At 47.5% G+C, this 24,902-nt stretch overlaps 1 protein-coding gene and 1 long non-coding RNA gene across 7 annotated transcripts; one reads left to right on the top strand and one right to left on the bottom strand.

Moving 5' to 3' along the window:
• The first annotated feature begins 1,500 nt into the window (after nt 1–1,500).
• LOC106015881 (uncharacterized) lies at nt 1,501–24,768 on the top strand. 6 transcript variants are annotated; one of them, XR_005260057.2, is made up of 7 exons: nt 18,927–19,815; nt 19,934–20,057; nt 20,943–21,104; nt 21,225–21,343; nt 22,038–22,472; nt 23,587–23,737; nt 23,925–24,768. It is a non-coding gene; the product is annotated as an uncharacterized lncRNA (long non-coding RNA). The 6 variants fall into 6 exon arrangements; XR_005260055.2 differs by having other exon boundaries at nt 21,225–22,472; XR_005260056.2 differs by having other exon boundaries at nt 20,943–21,343.
• On the bottom strand, nt 10,767–21,302 carry WFIKKN2 (WAP, follistatin/kazal, immunoglobulin, kunitz and netrin domain containing 2). Its single transcript, XM_005016028.6, has 2 exons — nt 21,102–21,302; nt 10,767–18,912 (listed from the first exon to the last, which is right to left on the bottom strand). The coding sequence occupies exons 1-2, from the start codon at nt 21,300–21,302 to the stop codon at nt 17,401–17,403; spliced, it is 1,713 nt and encodes a 570-aa protein (XP_005016085.3). The 3' UTR covers nt 10,767–17,400.
• Nucleotides 24,769–24,902: the final 134 nt, after the last annotated feature.

Raw genomic sequence — 24,902 nt, 5'->3', positions numbered from 1 at the left:
GTCTTCTCCATAGTACAATTCAGTTAACGTATATTACATGACCTTTACATTTTATAATAATAAAATAAGGCATGCATATAAAAGTAAAGCACTTAATTCTCATTGTCCATGCTATAGAGTCTGATTCATCCGCCAATGGAGCAGAAAGCCTCCAGAACAGTGAGATCTCACATACCGACTATTGTGATTCTTTAAAAGAATTTCTGTGGGTGTTTCTATAGATATAGAAGTATATATTCCTCCAGTACAAATCATGTGAAAATTTTACACCAGCCTACTCACTGAAGTTGCTGCTGGTCAAAATTAGACTTGCATACAGATTTTACAAACTAAAACAAATTCCCCTTTGATTTTCATTAGACCATAATATTAAGCATCCTGTGTATGAGCACAGAGGCAGGGCTACAAGGTTTTGCCTCTGGCTGTGCTATGAACTGTCTGTGCAGTTTTCAGCAGATAGTTTCAGCCTTTCCAGAAGTGGTTTCTGTATTTTTGAGCCTATACTTGAGCTTTTAACTCCCTGCTGAGTCTTGGATGCTGTAGATAACTGCACCATATTTCTGAAGTCAACAGGTTCCCAGTCTGTCTGTATCTCTCAAGTTTGGCCAGGTACATATAGCAACTCCGTTTGGCAATTTAGTGGGAAATTTAGTGGGAAGAGTGCACAATTCCTAACTACAGTGAAAAATATTAACACCTGGGGCAGTTACCTAATTTGCAGATAATATGTGAATCTCATGTTATATTTATGAACTGCTTTGAGACACAGGGCATATTTTACTTAAGAATGATTGATTTTTCATTTTTTAGTAACACATAATGATGTTCACTATTTATGTCTTCTAGACTGTTACAGTGCTGTCCTTGTTTCTGTATTGTCAAACCAAATCACTTGATTCAGGCCTACAAGAATATTTTAGAAATTATGAGATAGCTATAAATAATAATCAACCTTGCATCGTATTAATTTATTTTCTGGGTATACATTTAAATCAGTTTCAGAACTTTCTAGCTTTTCTCCACAAGACTACTGAGAACTTAATTTTTAGGTGAAAATTTAGATCCATAGGATATCACAGGTTCCTAAGGACTGGTACTTCACAGGAAACAGGGATAGATGTGAACTCACGAGTGTTGGCATTTAACCACAGCTGCTGAATTGAATCAGATTTCTAAGCGATACAGAATGACTGAGACCACCACTGCCCTCCTGTTTTCTGCCTCTCTGGTGCTGATGTGCAGTTTGCATTACAGATTTCACAGTTGGCAGTGGCAACAACCAAAGGCAACTAACCCAATTTAACTCATACAAACTGACAAAAGACAAATGCGCAGAGATCAGCCACACCATCTCTGACCTCTCAATCCTGACCTTTAAGGAAGGTCTCCAAAATTTCTTCAAAAGACAATCTGAGTGCTAAAATTCCTGACTCTAGGATATAAAAATCACACAGATATTGATTGCATATCACATTATAATTTTTGCTAGCACCAGCCATCCCTAGGCAGTAATTATTCCCGTCTCTCTCACCCTCTCTTTGTGCCATGAATGACATTATCAGCTGTCCTCTGGCTAGTATCCTCCCTTTGATCAACAAGAACCAATCATCCTTTCCCTCAAATTGCCTAATTCGTTAATATAATGAAGTCTAACTCGGAACAATTATTCTCAACCTGTATTTAGCTCTAAGGTTATTGCTTCTATTTCAGACCTAAGGAAGCCTTATGTGCCTGAAAGCATGTCTAGTTTTCCAAGTATGCCAGCTGACCTAATAAATGATGTCCCCTCTCCCTGCCCTTGCCTCGCTTCCATCCGACACCATCCTTGCTACGACGCAGTACTGCACCTGCTGCCCTTACTCCTGCTCAGCTGAGTCTACAAATGAAGGCAGAGCCTTGATGAGCTATGGGAGGTAGTCTGTTACCCCAATTAACAGAAGAGAAGTGTAAGCATTGTGTGGTAGAGCTGCTTGGCCCTTACAGGCATCCATCCCAGCTCCTCTGAGGCTGCACTGCTGGCTCTGAGCGCGTCTCGTGGCAGGAGCTGGGGGAGGTAAGTGAAGCTGCTGGTGGCACTGGGGCCCACCATTTCTTGCTCTCTCTCTAGATTTAAGAATTCAGTATTTGGAACAGCTTACTCACCCAAAATCAGTGAAATTAAGGCTTTCCGTTTCATTCTCATATCTTATTCTCTGAAATTCCTAGTTTTTTTTTTTTTTTTTCCATCAATTTTACTCTCTGTTTTCCTTCAAAGTCTTCCTTAAAACTTACTTTTCCTCATTTCCTTCCCAAACCAAGCCTCTTCCCCATTCAGCTTGTCTGAGGTCTGTGCTTCACCATGTGTAATTTGCAGCGTATTATCTGATTGAGACTGTAATCTCTTCAGGGCAGGGCCGTCTCTCTCTGTACTCACAGTTCCCTTTGCTGCTCTCTGAGGTTGAATAAGAAGGACAGAAATAGCAGAGTATACAGACACTCCCAAATATACCGTGTATTTTGTGAACTGTGTTTGGGAAGCAAATTAAAGAATGATTTTTATTAGTAACATGGTTTGCACTGCATCACAGGAAGGTTGAGAAGAAGTAGATGCTTCAGGCAAAGAAAACTCCTTTGCAAAACGTTTATGGAACACATTAGTCTAAAAATACCCATGCTTATGGCGGAGAACAATGTTCCATTGCTGATCTATAGCGAATTGTCAATGGCAGCACTGCACACTTCAGTCACACAACAATCCTGCTGTGAAAACGTTGTGTGCTTTGTCCCTCTCCTGCTCTGCAGCACCCCCCTGCACCCCACCATGACCAGTGCCAATGCTGGTGCCACCACTGCTGTCTTGCTTGCCCCCTGCCATGGCTTAGTTCAGGGAGGGGATGGCCATGGGCACCTGCCACAGACGTGACTTCAGGGAGGGAAACCTTAAATACGCCTTTAATGGCCACTGAAACTTTTCTTCCCTGTGTGTGTGCTGTGGGTGATGTGCTACGTGTACATGCAATGCGGTTTGGTCAGATCTCCAGTGAGTTTGGCGTTTTGATGCCTGCACAAATGGCTTCCACGTACTCAAATGTCTGCCTGATGAATCTAGAAAACGAGCGATATGTAAGGGGAGATGGGAGCTGTGAGTCTGACATTGATATTACTCTCCCAAAGCCTGAGTGCTTAGAGCTGGTGGTTTGATTCTTTTTTTTTTCTTCTAGAGAGACCAGAGTCCATTTAATTCTGCAGGGGCATTGCTGTTGGTGGCAGCCTGGCCCCTTCCCTGTCCTGGCGTTTACATCGCCTTGAACAAAAGGCTCCTTCTGGCTGGCAGCGCTGCAGACGGGCTCCCCCTTTGTCTGATTCCCAGTTGCTTTTTGGGAACAGCTAGCTGTGCTCCAGTGCCTGGCTTTGAGTCCCTTCGGCAAGTGTTTCTGTGGGGCACTGTCGTCTTGGGTATGTCGGTCTCTTTTCAGATGTGAAAAGATATCTGTATTATCTGCTAGCAGTTAGTCATCTGCTAGCCAGAATGGAGTTGTTTTCCTTAAGGATGCTTAGGATCACATAACTCTTGCAGGCAGAGTGGAAAACATCCGTAGATGTCGGGATTAGTCATATAACTGCTGCAGTTATCTTCATCCAGAGTCGCTGCTTTCGCTCCCTGTTAGAGCTGCAGAGCTGCAGGGTCCCCAGCCTTTCCATAATGACATTTATCTGGGCAGGCTGAAAGACAAAGAAGAGCCAAGGCTGCACAACCTTTAGCCAGTTATTTCTTCCTTTACTTGTGTGTTGTTTGTTTTTTTTTCAACCACATGATAAATCATGCTGTGGAGAGCTGTGAATGAAAGGATATGAGCTGCTAATCGTGCTCGCCAGTTTCTTGCTTCAGGCAGCTGCTTTGGCTTCTCTGGGTCTCCATTTCCCATCAGCACAAGGTAGAACTGTATTTCTGTGCCTGGCAGAGGTGTGGTGAGGTTTGCCTCTTGCTCCAGAGCTCCGGGTGACTCTGGGGTACCTCCACCAGCCTCGCACCTCCCAGCCCTGCCTCGTGTCACCAGCCCTGTCCTAGAGCTGTGGGATGGGGGCAGAGGAGAGCTGGAGGAGCAGCTACTGGTCAACTACGAGCCAGGGATGGGAGAGCCACAGGCACCATACAGGCCACCCTTGTCCTCCTGTGGTGTGTGTGACACTTTCCACCACCTGAGAAAGAAGATGATTACTCACTGTTCACTTCATCTGCATGATATCCTCTACTTGATCAGGATAGGCCTAAACTGGGCCTTTATGCTTTATGGGGATGTTTTCAAGGGAGCCGATGCTGAGTGGGAGTGCGCAGCAGTGACTGTTGAAGGCCGCGGCACAAACCCTTTTTGCTGGGGGTGTCCAAAGCCGAGAGGTTAACCCGTGTGCAAGGCTGAACTGTGTCTTAGCAATACAAGGACAAGTAAGTGAGTTAAGGTAAAAAGAAGGAAAACTGGGATCCAGTCAATGTTATTATAACCCTTAGAAGTTCTCAGGTGCCGAGCAGGCCGCAGAAGACCACCAGAACCCAACAAAACCTGACTGACTCAGCCCAATGGTCCCTCCACCAGCACGGTCAGCCCAGGCTGAACCTTGCTGCCGTGAGAGGTGCTTGCTTTTATGGAGGTCAGGCACCAGCAGGCCTCTTGTAGAGCAAATTCCTTCTCTGCTCACGTTTGTGAACTGGAGGAACCTGAAGGACTGGTGAAACAGGGACCCTGCAGCCAGCTGCTGCCAGGACTCCCTCGGGGATTTCTCTTCTCTCAGTCCTTCTGAAAAACGAAGCAGCATTTGCTTCGACATGGCAATTGGCCCATGAGGCACGGCTGGATATAGGATGCACTAAAAATATATGTGACAAATGTAAACATTGACTTTACCAGGGTGGCAGCCTGCCTGCCAAGAAGCTTTGGCTCTGTGAGCCCAGCGGTCGTGGCGCTGGAAGGAAAAGGTGCTCTGGGCTGGCAGGGCAGCGGGAAGGACACTTTCTTCCTCCGGATTTTTTGTTTTGCTTTGTTTTTTAAAGCAAGTATTTTAAATTTCAACAGCTTCACACATCAAAATTGCAGCTTTTTGCTGATTGTGTTGTAGTAACCACATTTCAACAGGTAGGGGAAGAAAGAAAGAAGGGGGCAAAATAAGAACTGAAGAAAGAGGAAGGAACTGCAGAAGAGGGAAATGCCTCCGCTTCCTCCCTCCTCTGCTGATTGTTTGTTTGGGGTTTTTTAGACATGAAAGTTAACATAAGGATTAGGAAGGAGCTTGTCCGTCCCCTGCTTGCAGCCAGAGGCAGGCTCTGGGTCGTGGTGCTCCGGGAGCAGGGGACCGGGGCCGGTGACCGCGGTGCCACGTCAGCATCCTGTGTGCTCCTGCCCTGTGACTGCCGACAAAGGTGGCCATTGAGGGGCTGCAGTGCCTCCTCCGAGCAGTTGTGCTGTGGGAACGGGGCTGAAAGGGCCAGCTGGGCTCCATGCAGGCAGCTGATCGGGCACATGAGCCTGCTCGGCACTTCCCTTCCCTCCAGCTTCCCACCAGAAGGTCTGCAGGGCGCTGTGCGGGACGGCTGAGGCTGTGGTGTGCCAGGCAGGTGGGGGCCAGAAGTGCATATAAATGGGCTCCCTGGGTGAGCAAGCAATGTTTGCTTCATTTTTTGCTGTGTCTGACACAGCAGAGGACCATAAAGCTGCCCCTTCAGATGCTGCATACTCAGCTGCTCTTCTCTCTGTAGCTACTGGAAAGGGTGCATGGGGCTGCGAGCCCTTCGCTTAGTGTGCCCTATATGCTACATGTGAAAAATTTGGATGCACGAGGCCATTAAAGTCAATGGAAATATTCTGATGGCTTGAGGTAGAGAGGAGCTTGGACCTTGCTTTGCCACTGAAAAACCTCTGATGCCAGGGGCTGTTCTGGGCAGATGGCAGGCAGAGGAGCAGCTTGGCCAGAGCAGGGAGCTGGTTCTTGGGACCAATGTGGGTCCCAAGGAGGGGCCTGCAGCTCACTGAGGGTGAAATCGGAGCCTTGCACCCCTAAAAGGGGATCCTGAACTGTGCCCTGTGGGGCTCCAGGCCTGGAGCAAGCAAAGATGCTTTGTTATAGCAGGGCTGGTCCAAGGGCTGGGCTTGAGGCACGAAGTTTGGAGGGGACCACAGCAGCAGCACCTGCAGACCTCATGCCATACTGGTGGGGCACAGGCAGAGCACAACAGCCCCTCCTCAGGGACCTTTTGGCTCCTAACTGCCTTTTTTTAGGCAGGGAGTCTGAACTGGCCTGAAGCAGGAGAACTGATACGTCCCCCAAATGTTACCTACAGTCCTGCAAGGGCAGACTCTGGTTTTGCGTGTAGGAATGCTGAATTAAAAAGGATGAGCAAAAATCCCTAGCAGCCCTGCTTTCCTGCACCATGTCTATCATTCATACCCCGTAGCACTCCAGCTGCCCTGCAGAGACCTGGCACAGCCGCTTCATTCTGTGTCAGCCTTCACCTCCGATGCTAACAGGAAACAATCCACAAAGATCAGGCGCTTCAGTTTTGCTCCCCTGGGCCCCAAAATGAGAGCACACCCCTCCAAGCAGCCACAAAGCAAACAAATGGGCTTTTCCTCCACCCCTTGATTTTTTTGTCAGCTGAGGATGCAATAGCAGAATGCAGGAAAACGTAGCTGTTTATTTTCCTCCTTTGCAATTGCTAACTACAGACATCCCCTATGTGCAGCTCCAGGAGTGAACAAAATGATTCTGTTCAGACAGTCTCTGCTCCAGAGCATAAAGTTACTCAGCATTTGCAGCACCAGGCCATTGTAGATGTTTTTATTCTGTCTCTACTTTGCACTTAGACTGACATATTATGGATGACTCCAATTAACAGTGCATGAGCATAAACAATGCTTTACTCATACATTACAAATCGAAAGATTTTTTGTGTGTGTGCTTGCAAAAACGTATTCGTGTTCAGAATTTCTTTATGCAAAGCTGAAAGCACCTGAGCTCCAGGCCGGGGAGGTTTGGGGAGCGGGGTGGGGAGGAGCTGGCTGCACCATGCTGTGCAAACAAACTGCTGGTTTTGAAAGCAGACCTAGAGGAGTTTGCAAATGCATCTATTTAAGCAAGCAACCCATCTGCTACTACCAATAATGGATGCACAGACCAATTGGGTATTTGCTCAGCTCACAGGCCAATGAGTTTTGTGTATGTTACATGATTTGCACAAATCAATAGGTAGTGTAGACACACATGCCCACATCTGGAACACAAGCCATGAAGGCAGGGATTTGAACAGTGACCTAGTTAGCACCTAGCAGCGCCTGGATCGTCAGGGTGAAAATATAATATTTTTCTTCTTTTTAATGAACTGCTAGATTTTATTAGGCAGCCTGTACCAATGCATGTTTCATGAGGCTGCGTGACTCCTGCAGGATGCAGCTACCACAAGAACTGGGCTTGGAGCTGCTTCAGGTACCTGGCTGGCCAAGGAGGAAAGCTCCAAATCACACATGAATGCAGCACAGCTGGCTGAGGACCTGCCCCGCTCCCAGCACTGCCAAGTACGTGGCCGTGCCTTCCGATTCCAGCTGTGGAACTAGGGAAAGGAAAGCTTTATACAGGAAAAGAAAACAAGTTAGTCCCTTATGGGACATAACCACCCCCAACGACAGAAATATGTGTGGGCTTCTCTGAAAAGTGCTGTGTAGTGGGGAGCTATACTCGGAGCTCCTTGCAGAAAAGTAAGACTAGGGCTCGTCTCCTTGAGATGGAACTGGGGCTCTGGTGGCTGTGGCACACGTGGGTCCCATCCATGTGCTTCAGATTTCCTTAAACTGGCAGATGTGGAGCTCCTGAGCCCTTCAGGGTGTCCACTGTCCCCGTTTCCCATGTCCATCTCCCACCAGTTCCTTCTGTGGTGGCACCTCACATTCCAGAAGTTTCCTTTCTGCCAGAAATATTTGTAGAAATTATGCTTTATTATATATATATATTTACCACGCTTAGGAATGCATGCAGAAATTTCAAGGGGTCTGGGAGGTGTGTGTGGTGCATGTGTTTGCCCTGGAGCTTGATGGAGGGAGCTGCACTCCCCCAGCAAAACCCAGGAGCAGTTTCTGCAATACACTGGTGGGAAAGGTGGAGGCCTCAGACTTCGATTTTATGACCTTGAAGTGCCCAGAGGCTCAAACCCGTGACAAAAGTCTCGCTGGTCAAGGCAATTACTAAATAGGAGAAAGGAGGGTGGAACACGAACCTCTCCTCTCTCCAGATTACAAATGTAACAACCCGTGAGCTGCAATAATTCTGCAAAAGGTGCTCTCAGGAGTGTTTTTCCCAGTGAATGTAGTCATAAATAATAATAATAAAAAAAAATGCATGCGTGTATTTTACAAAGCAAGGGAAAATTTTCTTCCTCTTCAAGCCCATAGTCTGCAAATAATTTGTGAACAAGAGAAGCAGCTCCATCTATCTTGCGCTGTATTTGTTACAAATCATTTGCTCATGTGTAAATCTTCCTGCCAGGGCAGGAGCAGCAAATCCTCCTTCAGTCTTTGTCCTCTGAAAAACTTTCACTAAACATGAAAAATTGAATGAAAAAGTAGCAGGTGTGCAGGTGCGAGCCGGGATAGATGCATTCCCCGTGCCCTGAGTGAGTGTGAAGCTGCTGCTGGCTGTGGGGCTGGGTGTCTGCCTGGCACACAGGGCTGAACTGAAAGGGCTCGTCATTTTGCAGGAAAACAAAAGCCAAGCCTAAAAGGCCACCCCCAGTACCTGCTTCCATCCATAGCCTGCCTAAAGCAAGCAAGCAAATGGCCACTATCCATTTGAAATACATTAGAGCATCCCATCTGGAAAAAAATATCTAAATTTTTAAAGCTCACAGCAAGTCCCTAGATGGCAACACTGCTCTTTCTGACCCTGGTATAGTGTTGTGAGCCTTGTCGTGGTTGACAGATCTTTTAAAGCTCCTGCTTTGGAGATTATGTGATTAAGCGAGACCTTAAACTTCCACTCACAAACAAAAACGAGAAAAAGTATATGTGGTTAGTGCTGGTGGGGGCAAAGAACAGCTGAAAACTGTGGTTGCTGCAAGGATCTGCAATCTGATGGCAAATCAAAAGAACAACCAAAACTGCTGCGAATTTATCCAGCCAGGTGGCAAGCAGTAGGATGCAAGGAAATGGTTCTTAGTTTGCGCCAGGGGAGGGGTAGATTGGACATTTGGAAGAATTTCTTCATGGGGAGGATGGTCAAGTACTGGAATGGGCTGCCCACGGCTGTGGTGGAGCCCCCATCCCTGGGGGTGTTTAAGGGACATGACTGTGGCATTTCTATGTGGTACTGAAGGACAAGGCTTAGTGACAGGACTCAGCAGGTCGGGTTGATGGTTTGACTTGGTGATCTAGATGGCCTTTTCCAGCCTAGATGATTCTATGATTCTGTGGAAAGAAATAACAGGATTTTAAAGCCAAGTTCATGATATTGCAAGTCATGACTCATGAATCCTAAATGCTTTGAGCTGTCTGTGCAGCTGAAAACCCAGACAAGTAAAAACTGTCCCATCTGCAAGCTTGTCCCCTCTGCAAGCTCTCTGTGGGTGAGGAGCAGTTCTCCATCACTGCTCACAGAACGCGGCCCTGTGAACGTAATCCCAAGTGCAGACATAGGTTGGACAGTCAAGGAAAAAAAATGCCCACCCGACCCTGCTCCAGATATTTTCCTGGAAAAAACTATCAGAGACCTTAAGGATGAGTACACCTTTGATGTGAGTCCTGTTTCTCACACCTGTTCAATCTGTAGATCTAAGAAAGCTATTAGCATTTCGCTTTTAATCTGTGTTTGTTCACTGCTGAGTCTGTGCAGGTCTGCCCTGCCTGTGCACAGCCCTCACAGTGCTGCAGCTCCGCTTGCACGTACCCGTGAACGGCTCTTCTTTCGCTTAAATGCCAAACCGACTGAGAGGAGCAGCAATTTAGTTATGCCAGCGATAAGATACTTTTGCTCGTCTCTTGATTAGATGACTTTTCGAGCCAGCTAGCACAGTGCAAATTGTGAATTGCAAATATTATAATCAAATATACAGTTTGAGTTTCATCCTGAGTTAATTACCTGAGTCGTATACATCTGTTAGCTACGATAAATTACAGCAGAAATGGAGAATTTGATTGCAATATTCACTCTTTGGATTATCTGCAGGTCAAGTATTATTCATTGAAGAGATTCATGAATAATTTTGAATAACTGGACCAATATATTTAGAAACCAGACAATCTGCATACAGGGAGACAAAAAGCACCAAATAAATTATACATTGTGTCCTTTTCTTGCAGCTCTGCAAATGGATTTTGACTGCCTTATCACACTGCCGACTATATCTATTTTTTCCAATAAACCTCACATTTCTCTGCTGTATCGCTTACCAGGCAAGGATGAAAGGCAGCGAAGCGCGACCCCAGCCATCCAGCTCCGCAGGGGTTGTTTTCCCCTTAGAAAAACCTAAATTATACAGCAGAGTGTCTGTGAAACAGTTAAATTGACGAGAGCTAGGCAAATCTAAGCACAGTAGGTGAGAATATTTCACTTTAGGAAGGGAAGAAACCGGGCGGGTGCAAGGCGAGAGGCAAGGCCCCAAAGCGCGATGCCACACGCCATCTTGTGTCAGGCCGTGGGAGCAGCTGGATGCTCCTGCCCCAATTTCCAGCCTTCTGACGTCATTTCAGTGCTGGGGGACGAGGGGGGGGGGTTGTTTGTTTTTCTCTACATCCCAAACATTGCAAAAATAGGAAGCTGTGGCTGTGTGGGATCTGGGGTTTGTCGTGGTGGGCGCAGCAGTTGTGCGTGTGTATGGTCAGCTGCTGGTGCTTGGGTTTGTCTCCTGTGACCACAGTGGTATGGTTGGACATCACTGGACAGGATCTGGACATGAACTGGACATGGAGAGCTCTGCTGAGGGCCACAGGTTGCAGAGGTTCTGGTCTGTGCTGGCCCCACAGCCTTCAAAGGGTGTCCTGGGACAAAACGCAGTCACGGGTGCGTGTCTGAGGCTCATGTGTAGCTTGTGGCTTTGTTTCTGGGGGGGCTCAGCCCCGGCTTTTCCTTCGCTGGAGCACAGAAGTGTGGTCAATCCCCATTGTGGTTATTCTTGCTGAGTTTACCATGCCGTCTGTGGGATTTTGGAGGCACTAGCAGGGAGCAGAGAGACAGGGACTCAGACCGGAGGGCAGCGCAGCTGCTGCCCGTGCCACTTTGGGAAGCAACGGGGCCAGATTTACATTTATTTTCCTACATATTGCCAATTAGCATGTATATTCCTGCAGGTGATAGAGATGTCTGCTTGGCTTTTCCAAATAAACCCAGGTGAATGAGAAGTAATAGAAATGAATTTGCTTTCAAGTTCCTAAATGCTGCTGGCAGCTGTTATCCTTATGCATCAAACTACCTTTGAAAATCTATCTGTGACGACTCGGAGCAGCCCCTTGCTCCCCAGGGTCGTGGGGAGAGCCTGGCCATCATCTGTGTGGCCTGAGCTGAGCTCTGCTAGGGGGGTTCAAGGCAGAGACCCAGAATTCAGAGAGCAGCAAATTGAGGGGAATTCAGTCCCAAATCGTCTAGGTTTCCAATAAGAATAGCTTGTTTGAAGGTATCACTGCAATGCGAAGTTACAGCTTGTTTTTCCCCCCATGTATATTAATCAATATTGTATTTCATCTGCTATTTTGTCATCTTGTCACTTGGTATTACAGTGTCCTTCTACAGCTCCTCTGTTGGCTTGTCTTTTTGCAGTCCTAAATGACTTGGTATTGACAACGAAGCTGGTAACCTGCCTCTCCAATCCCTTTCCAGATCATTTCCATTAAGCAGCCCAGGCCATCGTACATGTCCCCAGGGGACTCTGCTGATGACTTCCCTTCATTATGAAAGCTGACCTTTCATTCTCACCCCCTCTTTCCTTTGTTTAACCAGTCCTTGGCTCAAGAGACTGCTTTATGTCTCACTACAGGACAGCTAAGTTTCTTTAAAGATCTTGGGTGAGAACTCCCCCCAGAGCTTTTCCGAAATCCAAGTCAGCTCTATCAGCTGGACCATCTCTGTCCTCATGACTGCTTCAAAGAGTTACAGAGCACTGCTTCACCCCCATGAAGTTTGCAGACTAGACTCTTCCTTTTTACACCACACTCATTCATCTGGTGAGTTTTGTTCTCTTTTACACTTTCTACCAGACTTGCTGAGTTCTTGTGACCAGTTCCCGGGAAACCTTTTCTAAAATTAGCCCCGTGTTTGCCACCTTCCAGCCCTCCGGTCCTGCAAAGAAGCAAGCAAAGGTTATCCGCTGCAGTTAATAGTTAAGCAATTTCTTATGTGAGTACTTTTACCCTTGGGTGAATACCATCTGATTCTGGAGATTTATTACTGCTATTTTTTTCTTTATTTCAAGCAGTAGTGGAAGTAATGTCCTTTACGCATGTTACAGTACCCACTTTGATCTGAGCGTGCTAGGAGTGGAGCAAAGGAGGAAAAGAAGGTACAGACTCCTTAAGGGGTAGTTCCTTTTCATGCCAGTTAATCCAGTCCAACTACCGTGTCATCGTGCCAGTTTAAGGTGTAAAAATGCTCTCCCTCCTCCCTCTTTTCCTCATTCTCTTTTCCAGCCTCCTCCTTTCCTCCTGCATTTCTTGATTTCACTGTGACAAATGAGAGGGTAGGCATTGCCGGGTGCGACGAGACCCATGGGCCTTTGTGTCCTGTAACCCCCATGCAGAGGTGGCACCACGGAGGGTTGTCTGAGCAGAGAGACTGATAGACCCAGAGTAAAACACCAAAACTGGAACTTTCTGGCTGAAATCTGAACTGCAGAGCAGCCTTTGCGAGACCTTCCATTGAGTTTCTAAGCTCTTGGGCCTGAATGTCATATCATTTGCCCAGCCATAAATAGCTGTGAATTAAGCAGGCTGTGCTGCTTTTTTGGCTAACAGATATGTCCAATAATGCTGCAGTGTTATCTTCATATCCCACTGGTGTTTGCATTGTAGATCAGGAGCTCAAGCTGGCATTTTTTTCAAGATTTAAAGAGCTGGCAGAACATTTATTCAGTTGTGCAACCTCCATTCACAGTATTTCTCAGATCCTGAGCATGAGGCTCATTTTTTGTCCTTTGACAGCCGCTGTAAATCAATAAGGCAGTTGGAGGTCACTTGTAGTCAATCAGTAACCAGAGCCTGCGAAGGGGAAAACACTAAATATTTGGTATAAAAACACAGGCTCCAGGCTCGCAGCTCTGGCTCGGGGTGACGTGCTCACAGCTGAGGAGCAGCAAAGGGCTCTCACTGACTCCAGCAGCTCCCAGCACCCGGGGCCTCTGGAAACCTGGCTCCGCACAACCCTGATGTAGATATCCAGCCCGGCCATAATCTTTTCCTGGCAATTGGCTATATGAGAATTTCACGCTATGTGCACACGGGGCGAATTTCAGTGAACCAGGCACGAGGTGCTTCATGTGGAGGAAGCAGGGCTCGTGTTGCATGGTGCTTGTTTGGTGCCGGTTTGATTCCTTCTTTTTGCAGGAAGCCGTGCAGCAGCTTTGCTTCAGCCACCGCCCTCAGGAGCCCAGGCCCACGGCAGGCAGTAATTCTTGCAGGGGTCCCTTAATTCCCTTTGAAACAAATGGGAGCTAAGCTCTTAAATACCCCTGCCATCTGAATCATGTTCCAGTGGTGTCACCATCTCTGTTTGCTCCTACTTCTGGAGCTGGTTGCCCATCAAAGCTTCTGCCTGACCTCATCTCTGACTCCCACAACGCGAATATTTCCTCTTTCTCAATTTCCTCTTTCCCTTGACCTTAGCTGCTCCAGGGTTTGTGCTGATGCAGGCCCCTACCTCTGAGAATTACGCAGCCACCTCTCCGTGCTTGCTCCCTTGGGGCCCTCACACCCTGTGCTGCCAGGTCCCATAACACGGGCGTGCTCTGTCAGAGGCTTCTCGCCGTCACTTTTTTGCTGGTATTTTGTCCCTCTGCTAATAGAGCTCGGCTGTGCAGATGGTTTGCACAGTAACCTGTGACTCATTTTCAGATCCATGTGCTGGATGGTTTCCATTCAGCTGTAGCAGCAGGGTTTGCAGATCAATGCGTTGCACTTTTCATCGTCACTCCAGACCGGGAGGTGGGCAAGTGGTGCTGGTGCCAGCAGCTCTGTGCGCTCCTGGATCACTCACTGTCTGTGCATTCCTGCAGCTCGAGGGTCCGGCACACCTCCGGCTCCATCCTGAGCCCTGCAGAGGTCCCTGCAGGTCCCTGTCCCTTCTCCCTCTCCTCCCACACATGAGCTCTACCTGCTGCCAAGCTCGGCACAAGTCCCAGGACCTGCAGACCTCCTGCTCTGCCCAAACTCAGTGCCAGCCCAACAAACACAGGTGGGTGTCCATGGAAATGCTGCTGCTCTCCATGCTTGGACACGTTTGACTCAGCTCTGCCCCAGAGGCTGCTGGCCTTTGCCATGTGCTTTGGAGAGGGTCTCCTGCCTCCAGCTCCACCACCATGTGCTTTCCCAGCCTGTGTCCAGGCCAGGAGAGAAATTGAACAGGCTTTTCCCTTTCTCTCACACTTTTGATACAAACTGGCATTTCCATCCAGCTTTCTGACAACCTCAAGGTTGCCTTGAAATATGCACCCTAGAGAACAGGACAGAAAACTGTGTGAACAATGCGAGAGGGATTTTCTGATCAGGAGCTCCGTGCAAGTACCTATTAGCCTTGCAAGGGCTTTAACTACATCCTTCAGCGCTTGGCCCTGTGCGTGTGCTTTCCTCGGGCTGGCTGACTGGTCAGACTTGAATTTTAGGCTTCTTAAAGGTTTAATAAGAGGCTGAACTAAAATATTAGCTTCAAGTGGCAAGCTAAGCTCTTCAAGGTCAGAAGGTGGTGAGGCTCTGCTCATGGCAGCCCTGTGCCCAGGGGAGGTGCTGCTGGGGTGGCCAGGGATGGATTTCACCCCGAGAGGGGATGCCTATGGCACAGCTCCTTCTGCCTTGGGGAGCAGCAGTTCTCAGACTGCATTTAGACATAAGCACGGTAATGTGCTTGCTGGAAAAGCCATGCATCAGCTACTTTTTGCTCTCAGCAGCTTTTGCATCCCAGCTCTTCTGGAACAACCGGGTATGTCTCCAGAGCCGCTCAAACACTCCCACACTTGCAAAATCCTTTAGCTTCTGGAAGAAAGAACCATATAAAGCCAGTCTTTATTAAACCTCCATGTTCCAATGCCTCGGCGTTGGAAAGCGTGGCAGGAACATACCACTTCCTACAGCTTCCTTGTATGACAGATGCCACGGCCTGGGCTCGGGGCAGTGGGACTGGCACCTCTTGGCCCCAGGAAGGAGTTGTTATGAGATACAGGCAAATGTTATGAACCTTTAATTGGCGTTTTTCTCACTTACGCATAGGAAAGGTGCAACACAAAAAGCAAGTGGGTATTTTCTTGGTCAGCAGTCTGATCCAGGCTCCTCTCCCTCCCACCCAGCTTCTTCCAGAATTACACACGTAAGCAGAGATTTAGATCAGTTCCTGTTGCTGGAGCATGTTGGATGCAGCCCAAGCCCAGACCACCAGGAGAGAAGCCCAACCCTCTGCCTCCTTGGGGTCCCTGCCCATTGCCTGGCTGCTGAGCCCAAAACCCACCATGAAAACTGGAGTAGGGCTCCACTTTTAACTTCTCAATTCACCTTCCCCACTCTTAGATTTCTTTCCTGCAACCCCTGACAGTTGCAAAACACCCGATGTGTGCAAGCTTTGGGGATGTAGAGGCTTGTATGCGATGCTGAAGTGCAACATCTGCTTCTTTCATCTCCTTCTGCCAGCCCTTATCATACATGGGTGCGCAGGAGCGGGCAGGGCCCCCAGCCCACCCGTTGGATGTCAGCATGGAGCAGTGCTCACTGCACCTCCCTCAGCTCCCTGAGGTGGGGCTGGGGGCTGCTCCAGCCCTCGGTTGCTTTCTGTGCCATGGTGGGCACTGCAGTGACCCAACCAAGAGGTGCCTTGGGTGAGGTGACCCACCCCAACCAAGAGGTGCTATGGATGAGACTCACCGTGTAGCCCTCACGTCCCACTTTGACGGGCAAGGACATTCCCCAGTAGAGGCAGGATTTTTCCAGGATCAACCTTTTCTTTATTTAAGGATTTTTACATAGGCAAATGTTACATTTTTGGGACACACAAATGTTAAAATGTGTATATGCAAGCTCACACCCACAGCCCACACCGTCTTTCTTGGGGTTTTTATTCATGCACATATGTACAGTGGCCTAGCACAAAATGTTTTCCATCATTTGAAAGCATGCCCTAAAAGGCTCAAATTGATAAATATCTTTAAACTGTCTACTGTGTGTGTCCGTGTCTATGCATTTGTGCTTCACTGGCTTTGTGTCTGTGCACGTGTGAAAAGTCTGCAGACTGTGTATTGCACTTTTCTATTTTGGATTTCATTTTGCTTTTATTTTACTTTCTCGCCTATAAAAACAGGCTTTCTGATGAAATTAAGCAATAAATCACTGCATGTGCTCAGATGGAAAGGATTTTCAAAAGCAAAACAGCTGGCAGCACACTGCCATCCTCCTGCCTTGCTCTTTGTGTGATAGACAGACAATATATTGATTAAAACGAAAATAGGAAAGTGCAATAGAATAAGGGTGTTCGCTGACATTGTTCTTATGACAGAAAAGTAATTTCAGGGGTGAGAGTGTGCCTTGGGCTTCTACACGGACCTGTTGTCCTGGGTTTAGGATAAAGGGAGTTCTTCAGTGGGAAGTTTTCTCAGGTAAGGATTGCCAGCAGGTAGTAGTTGCCATTCAAAAAACGAGGTACAATCCAAAGGAAACTGCTAGGAATTAAAATAAGCAAATTCATAACACATAGATTGGTTAAATGTGCGCAATTGTAAATACAGACAATAATTTACAGGCTTTTCTCGTGAAATATATTAGTGCTGCTATGAGGAGACAAGAGTGTGACTTACTTATAATGACTTACCATAACATTTCCATACTGTAAATGAGACAGATTAAGTTGACATTATATATTACTTAGCTGTGTACCAATTAACTACACAAATGCTATGAATTCCGTCATTTATGATGGAAGCTATATAAAAATTGTATAATTACTGCAGTGAGTCATCTAGTTAAATGGCATTCCTATATGGACAAATTGATTTCAATGCAAGATTAATAGCCTTTTGCTGCTGTCTTACGTGCTTGCCAAAGACCATACTACATTGTTGCTAAGCATCATTAATGGATTAAAATAAGGGTTCTGCATAATTCCTACACTGTATCTTCAAACAGCTCGTTTAGTTTGTGCACTAGCCTAGCGCTTGTTAGCCCTACATAACACACAGGTCTGGGAGGCTGACACGTGTGCAGGAGGTTAATGTAATCCTAAGAACTCTTTCAAAAGCTCGCAGGTTTTCTTATGGATGACTTCGCGGAGTTTCCGTACACGCCGGATGCTGGAGGTCCCCACAAAGCTGTCTGGCTGTAGGACAGCCATGCCATTGTGGACGTCTCCCATGATGATGAGCTGGCCATCCACTGTGGTCATGTTGGGACACGGGCAGCTCCAGTCCATGTTCAAAAGCGTGATTTCTAGTGGTTCCTTCCCCAGGAATTTTAATCCCATTTTTTCATCTTTGAGAATCTCCTCCACTGTCACCAGGGCGTGTCCTGAGTCTTGATCTTCGGTCAGTTCTGTGATGCGGCCCAGGATAACAAAGTCGCTTTTGCAGAAGCTGGTCACCAGCTTCTGGCGTGGCTTGCAGGCTTTGCAGTGCGTGTTCTTCGGGAAAGGGCACATCTCTTCACAGGCCTCCCGGCTCTCAAAGTTGTTCTCGTTACCTCCGCACCCGCCGTAAATGAAGGACTGGCACTGCTTTGTCAGGCTGTTGTAGGCCCACCTGGGCTCGTAGGCTTTGCAGTGGCCTTGGAGGGCTGGCAGATTGCAAATGTTGATCGGGCCGTTCATGCACGTTAACATACAGTTCTCATAGGTCTCAAAGTGGTTGAGGTTGCTGTTACAGTTCCCGTAAATGAAAGTAAAGCAGTTGTTTTTCTTTGCGTCATAGTACCACCTGGTCTGCTCTTCTCCACAGTCTTCGCTGTCTGGTTGCTTCAGGCACTCATCAGTTGGAAAGTGTGTTTTGTTCTGGGAAGCTTCTTTGGATGTGGGTTCTCCTTTGATGACTGACAAAGGGAAATCAGCCCTGAGAAGGCCACCGCTGTTTTTGGCCGTGCAGGTGTAGATGCCTGCGTCTTGAAGCTGGGTGTTGTAGATGACCAGCTGGGCAATGTTGGTGACCACAACATTCCCTCTGACGTGATTTGGCTTCATGATGACTTTTTCTTTCCCATCAACCTGCTTCTCCCATGTGATTTCTGGCTTGGGCCTTCCTGTAACATCGCAGAGGAAGCTGACGGTCTCTCCCACGTAGACAGACTGATGGACGGGGTTGTTCACGAGAGCTGGCGGCAGGATGTCGATGATCGTTGTCTCAGAATAGGCGGTGGTAGGGCGAGCTGTTGTTTCTGCAGGGATAGGGCTGGTGTTCGGCCAGGTAAGGTGGTATCGACAGGTGACTACGTTCAATGTGATGCCCTTGATGCAAGCTTCTGCATCCATGTAGCACTTGTTGTAGTAGGTGAGCCCGTCGGAGGCACAGGTGAAGCTCGGCTCCTTCTCACACCTGTCCTTGCACTTGCACACGGGCTGCCCGTCCCAGATGTCGCACTCTGAGCCTTGCTGGATGCACATGAAACGGTCACAGGTTGCCTCTTTGGGCATTCCCACCGGCCCTTTCTTGCCCTTGACGTCCATGTACCGAGCCGCCACGCAGCTCTTTGTCCCACAGACATTGGGACAGCACTTCTCAAAGGTCTCGCATTCCTGCAGGGTAAGAAAACAACACAATTACTGGGGACAGAGTTAAGTCCTCTTTAGAGACCCAGCAAGCAGAGACCCCTGAAACTTTTAAGGTTTCAAGCTCAGTGGACCCAAGTCTGTCACTTGATCCCAGACTTGGTGTCCCCACCAGCAACAAGTGTAAACCTCTCCAGCATCTCCCAGGAGGTGGCTAACCACGTTGGGGGTTCTGAAGTGCTTCAAGAGAAGCCTCTAGAGAAGGAAAAGGTATTGCTATTTCTTAAACACTAACCACATCATAAGTCTTTCCTAGAGTCACATGGACTGCTCGACTACAGAACTAACAACCCCCCTTCGGCACTCCAAAATGCCTGAGGACAAGCCCTGAGAAACAAGAGCGGATGGAAAGACTTATCATATGGCTGTAGGCAGTAATCCTTCTTATTTTCCACAGAAGTATGTAAAGTATTATTTGAATTCCCTGAGACTAACAGCCTACTCTTGGAGGTGAAACTGCCAAGGATTTGTAATTGTTCACATTGTAGAGGAAATAATAGAATACCTCAAAAGTAAGGAAATTCTTGATCCAAAAATATTTTTTCTATGGTATTTAGAAAAACAAACCCCAAACAGCTCATTATGGCTTCTCTGTCCTATTTTAGTCCTATTTTCAAATGCAGCATCGCTATTCTAGTAATTTATTACACCCCATCTTAGCTACAGTCAGCTCTAAATTGTGGTTAATTTTAGGAGAATTCTTGTCTTCTCTACAGAAAAGGTATTTGATATGTGTCCACTGAATCACAGCATCCGTTTCATTAGGGATTACTTTAAGGGACCATGAACATTGCTGCCATGTACATGACAGGGCACGCTTCCACCTTCTGTTAAACATCTGCAACCCCCTGAAATCCAGCGGATTTCTCTGTAAGTGAGAACAAAATGTTTTTTAAGCTACCAAACTCAATAGTTTCCCCTGAGTCCAGTATCCTTTCCTTATTGGGAAAAAGATGACCTAATACCATAACTCTTTCCCTATTTCCAGCTGCACATTACTAGGTTTCAGAAGCAAAGTTGCAAAACGGTTTCAGCTGAGGTTAAGGAGCATGGTTTAGCAAAGTCAGACTCCTGCATGTGAGTTCCCAGGACTCTGCTCAGACAAGGCTAAAGTGAGTATTTTTATCCAGTGGCTTCTGGCTTTCAGGTTTTGACCAGTAAATTATTAAAGCAATGTCCTCTGCTGCTGCTGGGTTTTTACAAGTCTTTTAATATTCATTGCTGCACCTGGTAGTTGAAATAAAGAAGGCTTTATCGGGACTGATGAAAGTAAAAAGAACACCTTCGTTCATAACACATGGGATCCATTGGAGAAAATCTCTTCATTTACTAGATGAGCCTCTTTCCCTCTTTTTTCTTTCTTTTTTTTTTTTTTTTCTTCTCCCCACTACTTCTAGCACTGCAGAAACAACATGGCTGTAGAGCACGAACCAAATGACTTCTTTCTGCACGGTACGTGTGGCAGTCAGCCTGCTTTGGGCTGCAGGAGCATTGCCGTTGATGTAAGAGGCAGGAAGAGCAGGTATTTTCAGATGCCAGCTTGAGCTGGCAGTGCTGACAGGTTGAAAAATGTTTTTTAGGGTGGTAAGCTAAGCACAATTTGAGCTGGGAGCATCACAGAGAACATCTGCTTGGTCATTTTAACCATGCCCCTGTTCTGCACTCTGAGCACGCTTTATGTTTCAAAGTGCAGAAAGGGCTGATGATTTAAATGTTAAATCAAATGATTTCATACAGAATTCCCCCCCCCCCCCGGAATATAAAGCATTGATGATGGCTACCGACAATAAAGAACATCGTGACACTGCTAAAATACTGTGGATTGGCCCCAAGGCATGCTGAGTTCTGGAGTATCAAATTCTGATGTTTCCTTTGACAAGAAAGCAAAGAAAATGATCAAACAGAGTGCCTGCCGTACCCACAGCAGCATAAGTGACAGCTGCCACACACCTCCCCGCTTAACTGATAATTCATCAAACCTTTTCTATTTTATATAGGTCACGGGTCAATTAAATGCGTGCATTGTCTGGATCAAGTCCAGCACGGTGCTGGTTCCTTGCTACATGGAATAGAAAGAGACCGTGGTGCAAGCAAGCAAGTTCACCACCAAAACCCACCGCCCGCACCGCAGAGATACAGAAATGTGCATCACTCACCAGGTCAGCTTCGCACTCCCTCTTGCAAGTGCTCTGCGCGTCTACCCACAGGTTGGGGTTCATGTCATTTGGGCATATCCCCGCGTGTGAATACCGTATGGGAGGTAAAGCTCTCCCTTGCAGAGAGACCTCCAGAAGCAACAGGACGCTGCTCTTCCCCAGCAAGATCCACATCCACCGAGTGAACGGCGCCAACAACATCTCAGAACTTCTCCAGGGCAGTGGCAGTGACCAAGCTGGAGGTAGTTCTTGTTTGCCTGGGGTTGCTTGTTTTGGTGAGCCTTAAATTTTTGAGGAACCCAAATGCACCTGACTTCTATAAAAGCTTCAGCAAGCTCCTTTGCTGCCTCTCCTGATAGTGCAGCTTGGTCTGGACCTCATTGGATTAAAGGTCCTAGGAAGTTACCCCCTTATTTTAAGAGAAATGCTAATAGTCTGAGCAGAGTTAGCTCTATTTATACCCTGCCTCTGTTAACAAGTCAGAAAAAGTAAACTTGATTTCTTTGACAGGCACACGCTTCCTATGTCCTGGTGGCAGTCAGACAGATTTGTTGCAAGAAAAAAAAGCTGGAAAGAGTTTAAAAGGCTGGAACTGGCACGGTGGGACCCCTGCATGTTTCTGAATGCAGGGAGGCCTTCTTAACCCCTTTAGACCTAAAGTACTTCCCTATGCTAAGAATGGCATTTACTTCTGAAAGGGTACTTGTCTAAGTAACAGGGACCCACGATCAGGGGATTTCCCCACGGCAAGGGGCTACACAATCACTTGCTAAAGGGAACAAGTAATAGGATTGAAGCAATTAAAGCTAGAATATCATATTTTAACAAAGGAAGCAGGGAAGAAATAACTTATTTAAACTTAGAATCTGCAAAGCAGAATGTCTTCATAACCCCCCCCGGCGCTCCTCCGGGCTTTTTTTTCTCTGTGGTGTGGAGATTTCCAGGATGCTGCTTTTACTGCTGCCCTCCAACCCCACCAGCAAGATGTTAAAAGTGTCCCTGAATTCCTCCACATTTCCTGACAGCGAGATCCCGTCATACAGTGCATTGCTGACCCCTTTAACGGCGACAACAAAAAAAATAGTAGAAGTTCAACTCTATGGAAACCTGCATAAAGGAATGTACAGCATTTTTGCATTGGGGGGTGGAGGGGGGGGGGGGGGTTGGAAATTCAGTCAAGCTGAGTTTGTCGTTCCCTGATTATTACAGCAAGGGGCCGATCCTGTTTGTGCTGAACACTTGCCAAAATGCAGAGGCACACGGCAGAAGCTCAAGCTGCTCAGCACCTGGCAGGATTAGAGCCTCTGGGCTGAATTCTGGGCTGGCTTGGCCGGATCCTGCTGGGTGCCCAGGGCCTCCTGGGAGGACCAGGTGAGTTTGCATCCCAAGAGGGGTTCAGGAGGGCCGGGTTGGCAGCGCTGCTTCAGGAGAAGGGACCATGTGGGATGCACGACCCCTTTTCTACTGGAGTTACTCATGTAGGGCTGCTTTTTGTGGCTGAGCATGGGCCCAGTTCTGCCCAGTGGTGGTGTCAGCAAACCAGTGTGACCAGCAGCTGCCGTGGACAGGCCTAAATGCAGGCAATGCCCCAGGAACCGGGGTCCTGCTCCTCCCTGGTGCATTTACCTGCCAACGTGTCCCAAGAACATCCTCCAAAAGGAAGGGCGAGCAACCCAAGAGAATCTTCCCCCAGCTCTGGCATTTCTGTGGCACCCCAGGCTCATGGCAGAGGCTCAAGCAGTTGGGATTTATGTGACCGCAGGAACGATATGCGCAGCATTTGCATTTCATATGATGTGCGGAGAGCAGTTGTCCAAATTAGCTATGTATAAAGAGTGAAGTCAACCACCAGGCAGCAGTTTGCAGTTGATTTATTCTCTCTGAAACTTTAGAAACCTGCACGACACTTGTACAAAGTGCGGCTGTGCGCAAAATGTTTTATTCAGTACTTGTTTACAAAGACAAGCGCAGCACCCTGCGATGCCTAAAAAAGCCAACCCAAAATGACACATTCCCAAGAGGTACTTAAAATTCTTACAGCTCTATTAACAACAAAATCACATGTATTAGTGGTTCTGTTGACTAAACAAAGACACTTTATATTGTACGACTGACTACAGACAGGCTTTGAAACCAGCTGTACGTGGGTCTGGCCGCGCGCGGCTGTCCCGGCGCTGGAGGTGGTGATGTCCGGGGGGGTCTCATCGACAGCTGCTGGGTGTGCAGGGGATTTGCCCTTCGTCCATGGGGCTGCCACCATACAGAAGTAATTTTTTTCCCTGCCACCCCCACCAGGGTCCTCTGGGGCTGTTTTACCCCCTTGCCATGATGGGCCAGAGGTGGGTCTGCAGGCAGAGCTCTGCGGCCTGGTGCCACAAAGCCACCTCCTCTCCATGCTGACAAGACACCCTGAGGGTCCACCGCAGGTGGGACTTCCTTGAAGGAGGAAGGAATAACACTGTCTTATTTATTTTTCACTTCCCAGACTGAGGATGGGTTGCCCAGAGGCACTTTTCAGCCATGGGGGAGCAGAGCAGGGCTTTGAAGAAGCAGTCGCAGGCTCATGGCATGTGAAGGGAGCAGTCCTCTGCTTTGCTACGGCCGCCTCCATCCTGATGGATCTTCTCCAAGGACAGGTAAGCCCCCTGTGGCTTTCTGCTTTTGGTACTTCATTTTCATATTCAGCATGTGCTGGCCAGGCTGGTGGAGCTTAACGGGGGCTGGTTAACCATGGAGTCACAGAATGTGTTGTGTTGGAAGGGACCTTAAGGAGCAGATGCATGGGACATGCGCTCAGCTGACTGAATTGTGTCCCTCTTGCAGATCAGTGGTATCATTCAAGGAAAGGCCACCTGAATGTCTAGATTTGAGATATTGTCACCCCAATGTTGGGTCAGCATTTGGCACAGTTGAGAGCAGCAGGGACATTCCATAGGAGCCTGGATGACTAAGAAAAAAGGTAAAGAAATTATCCTTAATGATAATGATGGTTTTGTTGGGTCACTGTAATATTATATACGAGGCACAGGAAATTCATGTTAACTAAGAAATCAGGCTTTCAGTAAACCTTTTTCATAGGAAGCTTCTTAGGGAGTCAAATCCTGCCTTAATCCAATGGAAATGGGACAGGTGCTGTGCCCCCTCCCACCACTCCAGGAACAGGGAGCACTCAGCCCTGGAAGGATCTGTCCCTTGGCCACTTGAACCCTGCCAGCAGAGAGAGGACAACAGCACCATAAATCCCTCCGTGAATGCCGCCAGGCAGCTCCTGATGTCAAAGGAGGCTCCGAATAACCCTCGCCAGCTGTCCCATCCCAGCCAGGATGTCACAGAAAGGCTGCGACACAGCCACATCCTGGAGGTGACACCAGCATGTAGACAACCCTGGGACAGCAGGGACCCCAGCTGTCCCAGCATAGGTTGGGAGGCTGATGCCCTTGGTGTCTTCTGGGTTTCACTGAAGGCTCACTTCTCACCTGGTTTAAATTAGGGTAGCTGCACAGTGGATCTGACTGGGTACTGCAGGACAACACCAGCTTGTGACAGCTGTGAATCAGAGACTGTCAAAGTGCCTGGGCATAGTTTTTCTGTTTTTTTCTTGTTTATAAAGTATCACGCATTTTTTTTCCTTTAATATAAGAAATAAAATAATGCTTGTGCTCCGTTTCTCTAAACAATTCTGTTATGATCACTGAATTTATGGTTTATCTTGGCTTATGGACTCGGTGCCAGATACTGCTGTGAAAAAGCTCTTCCTAAATTAATTCACACCTTAGAAGAAACCCCGCTACTGCCCCAAAA

Source organism: Anas platyrhynchos, chromosome 19, assembly GCF_047663525.1.
Source record: "Anas platyrhynchos isolate ZD024472 breed Pekin duck chromosome 19, IASCAAS_PekinDuck_T2T, whole genome shotgun sequence".
Taxonomy (NCBI): domain Eukaryota; kingdom Metazoa; phylum Chordata; class Aves; order Anseriformes; family Anatidae; genus Anas; species Anas platyrhynchos.
Note: the sequence above shows the minus strand (reverse complement) of the source record. Positions and strands in the feature narration are given on the sequence as shown.

Excerpts from the sequence above, each read along its gene's own strand:
- WFIKKN2 (XM_005016028.6), bottom strand. The coding sequence starts at position 21,302 with ATGTTGTTGGCGCCGTTCACTCGGTGGATGTGGATCTTGCTGGGGAAG. Across the intron at positions 18,913-21,101 it reads GGGAGTGCGAAGCTGACCTG|GAATGCGAGACCTTTGAGAA; the intron begins GTGAGTGATGCA and ends CTTACCCTGCAG.